At 40.1% G+C, this 8,869-nt stretch overlaps 1 protein-coding gene across 1 annotated transcript; it reads left to right on the forward strand.

The window, feature by feature from the left end:
- Window positions 1-1,963: 1,963 nt before the first annotated feature.
- On the forward strand, window positions 1,964-2,902 carry LOC140897052 (olfactory receptor 11L1). Its single transcript, XM_073309322.1, has one exon. The coding sequence runs from the start codon at window positions 1,964-1,966 to the stop codon at window positions 2,900-2,902; it is 939 nt and encodes a 312-aa protein (XP_073165423.1).
- The last annotated feature ends 5,967 nt before the right edge of the window (window positions 2,903-8,869 follow it).

Genomic DNA, 8,869 nt, shown 5'->3' on the forward strand with positions numbered 1-8,869 from the left:
GGAGAAACTTGGTCAGGTTTCAGGAGGGATTTAGTTCCATGTGAATTCAGAGGCTTAGAAATGCAACCCAGTGCCAGGCTGCTTCCAAACAGAACCCACAGTCTCAGCCTAATATAGGGGCCACTCAGCTCACTTCATAAAGATCTCTTTCCTACAGCTCTGCCTGTCTGCTGCATCACGTATTGCTAATGAAACATTAAGGCTATGGCTACACTACCCCAAAGTTCAGACTACAGAAGAGTAAATGGCTAATCTCCATACATATCCATCTATCTATCTATTGATCTAATTGGACTTCTTCAATGTAAAATCTGACCCTAAAAGTTCTTGAATTAAGCCTGATCCAAAAACAGCTGAAGACAATGTATTTGGGCATTTGTATCTGGCCCCATATGAATTTCCACCCTTTCTCTGATATGTTACATGCTTTAGATAACACCTTAGTCATTAAAACAGAACAGCTGGGGTCTTGCTTTGTGTATCTCTGGTTCAGGAATTCCAGTGGGGTTACAGATACTGGGTCCCAGAGATGCCAAGCGAGGGTTGAAATAAAGATACAGTCCAATTAAGAGTCATTATTTGGCTGTGTCAGCCTCCAGAAAGCTAAACACTGATCAGCAGTGGATGGATGCTAGCTACTCTCTTTGCTATGTGATTTAGAATATGAGAATAGGTGGTTTGGAGTCCAACCACAATCCTAAATGTGATTAATTTGGAGGGAACTACTGATTCTTGGATTATATCCTCATTTGTTGCTCAAAGGTAATCAAGTAAGTTACTAGGACAATCTGTCCTATACTTGGGTCTGAGCAGTTTTCAACCATGAGCACTTTAAAATGTGGTTATGGTTACGGAAAAGGTTATGCAAAAATAGATCTTATTGAACAAATGTCCATATTCAGAATTGTATTTGCTGATTATATTTACTAATAGATAGATATTCAATGCCAACACAACTATAAAAGGAGAGGAAATCTATTCTGTTTTATACATCAGCTGTACAATTACGACGTTTTGTTACTTCAGACAATGCCTGAGCAGAAAAATTCCTCATAACTCTCAGATCCTAGAATGAAATTTGCAGAGCATTTGTGAATGTGAGTGTATGTTTGTGTCAATATGGGATTGTGAGGGTGTATGTGTGTGTTAGCGTGCATGTTTATATGTGTGAATATTACTGTGAGGATGTGTCCTTCCTTTATGTGTGTGTGAGAGAGTGTGCATGTATGAGTAAGATTTTGTGTGATTTTGTATATATTGCTGTGAGATGCCTGAGGTGTATTTATATGTGTTGTTTCTTAGGTGGGCACTTATGTGTATGAAAAAGCAAGTGTGTTTGTTAATGCATGTGTCACAGAGTATTTGTGTGTGTGAAGGTTTGAGTAACTGTGTGTGTATGCAAGAGTTTTTGTGAGCATTTGTGTGAATGTTTGTGTATGTTTGCATTTCATTGTCTAAATATGAACTTTTCCATGATACCTGAAATATGTGTACCAAAAGAAATACATTAAATCTGATTTAATTACTACCTTGAAAAAAAATGAGATGTTAAATGGATGGAGAGTTCTAGGGAAGGAAGGAAGGAAGTAGAAGCACTGTGGTGATGACAGGTTTCAGAGTAACAGCCGTGTTAGTCTGTATTCGCAAAAAGAAAAGGAGTACTTGTGGCACCTTAGAGACTAACCAATTTATTTGAGCATGAGCTTTCGTGAGCTACAGCTCACTTCATCAGATGTATGTATGTCATACATCTGATGAAGTGAGCTGTAGCTCACGAAAGCTCATGCTCAAATAAATTGGTTAGTCTCTAAGGTGCCACAAGTACTCCTTTTCTTTTTGTGGTGATGATGATAGTGTTCCCTTAGGCTCCTTTGAGAATCCCAGCTGTAATTGTTGTTTGTTATGTTGGTGGTGATGATGGTGATTCTACCATCTGCAGGCAAATTCTAGCTCTCCCAAGAAGATGACCAACAGCACCACACTGGTGGAGTTCTGGCTGCTCGGGTTCCATAGCCTTCCTGGCTGGCAGACCCTGCTCTTCATTGTGTTCTTGGTCATCTACATCCTAACTATCACAGGGAACATTGTCATCATCTCAGTGGTGAGGCTGGAACCCCAGCTCCACTCGCCCATGTACTCCTTCCTCCAGAACCTCTCCTTTCTGGAGATCTGCTACACCAGCACCATCATGCCCAAGATGTTGGCCAACCTACTGGTAGAGAGGAAGACCATCTCGTTTGCTGGATGCATGGCACAGCTCTATTGCTTTGTCTTCCTGGGGGCCACTGAGTGCTTCCTCCTGGCAGTGATGGCTTATGACAGGTACCTTGCCATATGTTACCCATTACACTACACAGTGGCCATGAGTGATGCATCTTGTACCCGCCTGGCCATGGGCTCCTGGGTGACTGGCATCTTCACAGGTCTCTTACCCTGCTTGCTAATCTCCAGGCTCAGTTTCTGTGGCTCCAACCAGATTAAACACTTCTTCTGTGATATCTCTCCATTGCTCAAGCTCGCCTGCTCAGACACCTCCACTACCGAGGTTGTCATATTCATTCTCTCCCTCCTGGTCCTCATCAGCTGCCTGCTGCTGACCCTAGTGTCTTACCTCTTCATCATTCTCACCATCCTAAAGATCCCCTCCTCCTCTGGGAAGAGGAAGACCTTCTCCACCTGTGGCTCACACCTGGCCGTGGTGGCCATCTACTATGGCACCATGATCTTCATGTACGTCCGCCCCACCTCCAGCCTGCCTTCGGAGCTCAATAAGATTATCTCTGTGTTCTACACCATCATCACCCCCCTTCTGAACCCCATCATCTACAGCCTGAGGAACAAGGACTTCAGGGATGCTTTAAAGAAAGTAATCAGCAGGCAGTGCAGTCTGCACAGAGTGTAAATATAAGGGGCTGGAGGTTGGATTCTGGCTTACGCCGAGGGGCCTTTATACCAAACTGGGTGTATAAAAGTGAGTGTAAGTTACAACTACATCCACTTTCACTTTCTTGTACACTGCCAGAATATTGTAAAAGGGCCTCAGTGATTATCTAGCTATCCTCTCACAAACCCCTCTATTGATAAAAAATTGAATCCTTTTGTATAAAGTTTTCCCAAATAAATGCACACACAATTTGAACATTTGCTGTGGTGATTTACCTACCTGATTTTTGATTTAATGTGTTGTCTCATTTTTCTTGGTTTATTTCATATCATGCAGTCTGAGCACCTTGAAATGCTTCACCAATAAACCATACTTCTTTTATGTGTGATATTTTATTCTAAGTGTGAAGGAGTAACTGCTTGACACTGATACATAGAGAAAGAAACATACATAGAGAAAGACCACAAGCACAGTTTGGTGACAAAGGCATTTGGCCAGGTTTATTGCCCAGAAGGCGCAGTCCTAATGACTCTGACAACTTGCACAAATACATTGAAAAATGAGTGCTCTGTAACAAGGAGCGGCTCAGTCAGCCCTGGGAATCTCTGCTGTCCCCTCGGCACACAAAGGGTTAAGGTGAGGTTCCCCCAACATTTATAGACTGAGTCAAATGACTAGGATGCACAGCTTACATACCACTTTACATGTTTCATGACATCTGTTTGTTACCTTCACTTGCTCCTTACATCTTGGACACAACATCCCTCTTCCTTGTTCTGTCAAACCATCTTATCTTATAATAGATTGGAGCATACCTGTACAAGCCTTCTGAAATATATTTACATGAATATCTAATGCCTAATAATTCTTAGGAATACCTATGTTTTAGCAACGTGAGCAACAACTTTGCCAAGTTCATGTACTGGACAGTGAAATTATAAGCATCTGCTTCAATATGTGGCCTGACCGTGGTTCCCAGCCTCTAGTTCAGGCCTTAGATCTTGTGCCAGGCCCAGTGCTCCAGGCTGTCTCGCTGCTACATAGGGAAATTCTGATATTTTGATACTTCAAAAAATGCCATTTTGGGGAGTGGGGAGGAGGGAGGTGGACAAGACGTTCCCACAATTTTTGATTCAGAAATGACAAAACATTTCATTGTTACAGAAAAGAAACATTTAATTTGACCAGAACTGCAATGTTTTGTCTTAAGTCACTGCAATATGAATAACATCTTCCTACTGATTCATGCTGTCTTATGGGACTTATATCTCCAGTCATAGAATCATAGAATGGCAGGACTGGAAGGGACCTTGAGAGGACTTCTAGTCAGTCCCCTGCACTCAAGGCATGGCTAAGTATGATCTAGACCATCCCTTATATTGACAGAGATTTCACAATCTCCTCAGACAATTTATTCCAGTGCAATATCTCATGCCTGCCTTCTTTGCTATGGGCTTGGATTCCTGGCCAGACTGCAGGAGTGCACAAAGGGAAATGTAGTCAGGCCAAGGACCCTGGTATATAAGGGAGAATGGACACGTGAATTACAACTCCCATCAGGCAAGTGGAACCACAGGGAAATACAGTTCATGGCTTTCAAGGCCAGCTGTGACCAATGTTATTATCTAGTCTGACCTCTTGTATAACACAAGACATTATTTCCCCAAACATAATTTCTCTTTGAACTGGAACATATATTTAATAAGTAATAAATCTGAGCTTGATTTTAAAATTCCAGTGATGGAAAATTCAACATAACCTTTGTTAAATTGTGGGTTAATTGTTCTCACTCTTAAATTGCATGCTTAATTTCCAGTCTGAAATTTGTCTTGCTTCAATAAAGGTTAATGTTAAATCAATTTATTTTTAGCAGATTCAAAACAAACCATTTTTCGTTCACTTCCACAAATCAAAACATTTTGATTTGCACTGAATAGCATATTTTGTTTTGAGTTTTCTAATGGAAAACAGAAAAAAAAAAATCAGCAAAAGTGAAGTTGTCCGCAAAAAAAAATCAATTTTATGGAAAATGCATTTTCTGCAGAAAAATTCCAACTAGCTTTATTAATTACCCATGGTTCATTTAGTTCTAGACTTTCTTTAAGACCACCAAAAAAAGAGAACAATCAGTGTCAGATGTGACACTGATGATGTGATGTAGACATCAAATCCCCCTGGGCAATAGACTAGGAAAAGCCCTAGCTCACCCAGGGTCAAAGCTCCTAATAGCAAAAATGACTAGCAGTTGGTTCTCAGACCACATTCCTCGATTCTTTGATATGTAAAATTAATGATGCAATAATTATGGCTGAGATTTTAAGTGAGCCTGAGAGAACTAGGTGCAAAAATCCCATTGTCTATTAATGGAATTGGGGTAACTACTTCTCTTAGGCCTTTTTGAAAAATCCCAAGCATCATTATTACACTTCCTTTGGGTTCTTGTTACTGAGAAATTTACATAGGTGATCATGTCCCTGAGGGACCAATGTTGAGCAAATATATCTTCATAATAATGACTGTTCTTAGACAATGCTTGGAGAAACTACTGTCCATAAACAAAATGTCATCATAATTCAAAGTACAAATAAAGAGAAATATAACTGTGTTGCGGAAAAAATGTCCACGTGTTGTGTTTGGATCAGAACCAGCCTGAGGCCCTTTATTTCAAGCAATGCGCATTGCAAGGAGAGACAGGCAGGGCTGCTCTGCTGAATACAGAAATACAGGAGCTTATATAGCTTAAAACCACAACTGGTTACACATACTTTTGCATCGATCTTTTGCCTTGTTAGAAATCTATCAAAACAAGCTTCCTTATTTGGAGTATAGAAAAACAAGCGTTTTCCTGTTATTCACAGGTGTTTCTTGTGTGGTTTAACATCCTTTCTAACACTACTGTTGTGGTTACACTTTAACATGCCTGTCTGTTACAAATTGTTCTGCTTAAAACTTTTCTTTTGCCTTCCCTCCTGCCCCTTATACACAGAAACAAGCTTGACCATTGTCTAAGGCCTAGACAGGCTTGACCAAAGTCTGAGGCCTATTAAATTTTCCTTCACAATTGTTTATATATATGTATTTATCCTGACATCCATCTATCTATCTACTGTTGTATCTAACTGACAAAAATTAAACAAGTAATTGAAGGAGGAAAGAAACAACTCATCGAGTCAATATAGCTTCTCAGACATAAAATGACAAGAGTTAGGAAAGTCTCTCATCTTAATGTGACAGTTTTAGATGACACAATGGAGCTTTTATACCATGCAGTTCTTTTCTTTATTTAAAAAAAAAAAAAAAAAAGTCCAGAGGCAAATCTGAGAACTGCAGGCCTGTAAACCCTAACTTCAGTATCAGGAAAATTGGTTGAAGCTATAGTAAAGAATAGAATTCGCAGACATATATAAATGAACTTGATTTGCAGGGGAAGAAAACATTTTTTAAAAAAGGAAAATCATGCCTTATAGTTCATTTGAATTATGTGAGTGGGTCAAACAAACATGGAAAAGGGTGACCCAGTTGATATAGTGTCCTTGGAAATTCAGAAAGCCTTTCAAAGGGTCCCACATCAAAGGCTCTTAAGCAAAGTAAGCAGACATGGGATGAGAGGGAAAATCCTTTCATGGATCAGTAACTGATTAAAAGATAGGAAATAAAAGGTTGGCATACATTGTCAGCTTTCACAGTGAAGAGAGGGTAAATAATGGGGCACCCCAAGGATCTGTACTGGAACCAGTGCAGTGCAACATATTCATAAATAATCTGGAAAAAAAAGGTAAACAGTGAGATGACAAAGTTTGCAGATGATACAAAATTACTCAAGATAGTTACATCCAAAGCTGACTATGAAGAGTTTCAAAGGGATCTCATTAAACTGGGTGGCTGGGTAAGAAAATGGCAGATGAAATTCAATGTTGATAAATGCAAACAAATGCACATTGTAAAACAGAATCTCATCTATGCATACAAAATAATGGAGTCTAAATTAGCTGATACTGCTCAGGAAAGAGATCTTGGAGTCATTGTGGATAGTTCTCTGAAAACATCTACTCAACACACCGTTCAGTCAAAAAAGTTAACAGAATGGTAGGATCCATTAGGAAATGGATAGAAAGTCAGACAGAAAATATCAAAATGCCACTATATAGATAGATGATGTGCCTGAACCTTGAATGTACTTATGGTCAGCCCATCTCAAAAAAGATATATTACAATTGGAAAAGGTACAGAAAAAGGCAACAATTCTCTATGAGGAGACATTAAAATGACTGGAACTGTTCATCTTACAAAAGAGATGACTGACAGGGAATATGATAGAGATCTATAAAGTAATTAATGATGTGGAGAAAATGAATATTTACCCCCTTCACATAACACATGAACCAGGAGTCACTGAACCAAATTAATAAGCAGCAGGTCTAAAACAAACATTACCCATAACACACAGTCAACTTATGGAACTCATTGCTGGGAGATGTTTTGAAGGCCACAAATGTAATTGGGTTCAGAAAAGAATAAGATAAGTTAATGGTCCTTTAGTGAATTTTAGCCAAAATGATCAGGAAAACAACCCCATGTTCTGGGTGTCCCTAAGACTCTGACTGCCAGAAGCTGGGACTGGATGACAGGGGATAGATCAGTCAATAATTGGCTTATTCTGTTCATTCCCTCTGGAGCATCTGGCCACTGTCACAATACAGGATACCGGGCTAGACGGACCATTGGTCTGACCCAGTGTGGCCATTCTTATGTTCTGGGAAAGTTGCAAGTCATTGCAATGGATTTTATTTATCTTCCCATCATGACAGAAATACAACCATCAGATTGAAAGTATTTGCCTCAGCATTTGAATGAGCTGAGGGTTGATGTGATAACAACACTGCTATCTTAAAGTGTTTTCCATTGTTGGAAGCAGTGAAGCACACAGCATATTTTTTAAAGCCGTGGTCAGGAAATGCTGCTGTTGGCCTTGCCGGAGCACGTACAACTAGCAATGTGAACCAAAGGCTGTGAATCAGAGTAGGCCTGGTCATGGCAGAACAGTAACATACCAGGTATTGGCTGACCAAGTAAGCACATTCCTGACGGTAAAAGAACACCCAGAGCTCGCAGGTAGCTATGGAAACACATTCCTAAGAGATGGCACATGGACACTGTCAAGGTTCCTCCCCCACTCTGAACTCTAGGGTACAGATGTGGGGACCTGCATGAAAAACCTCCTAAACTTATCTTTACCAGCTTAGGTCAAAACTTCCCCAAGGTACAAAATATTACACCCGTTATCCTTGGACTGGCCGCTAGCACCACCAAACTAATACTGGTTACTGGGGAAGAGCTGTTTGGACGCGTCCTTCCCCCCAAAATACTTCCCAAAACCTTGCACCCCACTTCCTGGACAAGGTTTGGTAAAAAGCCTCACCAATTTGCCTAGGTGACTACAGACCCAAACCCTTGGATCTGAGAACAATGAAAAAGCATTCAGTGTTTTACAAGAAGACTTTTAATAAAAAATAGAAGTAAATAGAAATAAAGAAATCCCCCCTGTAAAATCAGGATGGTAGATATCTTACAGGGTAATTAGATTCAAAAACATAGAGAACCCCTCTAGGCAAAACCTTAAGTTACAAAAAAGATACACAGACAGAAATAGTTATTCTATTCAGCACAATTCTTTTCTCAGCCATTTAAAGAAATCATAATCTAACACATACCTAGCTAGATTACTTACTAAAAGTTCTAAGGCTCCATTCCTGGTCTATCCCTGGCAGAAACCAGCATACAGACAGACACAGACCCTTTGTTTCTCTCCCTCCTCCCAGCTTTTGAAAGTATCTTGTCTCCTCATTGGTCATTTTGATCAGGTGCCAGCGAGGTTACCTTTAGCTTCTTAACCCTTTACAGGTGAGAGGAGCTTTCCCTTGGCCAGGAGGGATTTCAAAGGGGTTTACCCTTCCCTTTATATTTATGACAGACACACACCGACCC

This window comes from Lepidochelys kempii, chromosome 13 (assembly GCF_965140285.1).
Source record: "Lepidochelys kempii isolate rLepKem1 chromosome 13, rLepKem1.hap1, whole genome shotgun sequence".
In the NCBI taxonomy this organism is placed as follows: Eukaryota; Metazoa; Chordata; order Testudines; family Cheloniidae; genus Lepidochelys; species Lepidochelys kempii.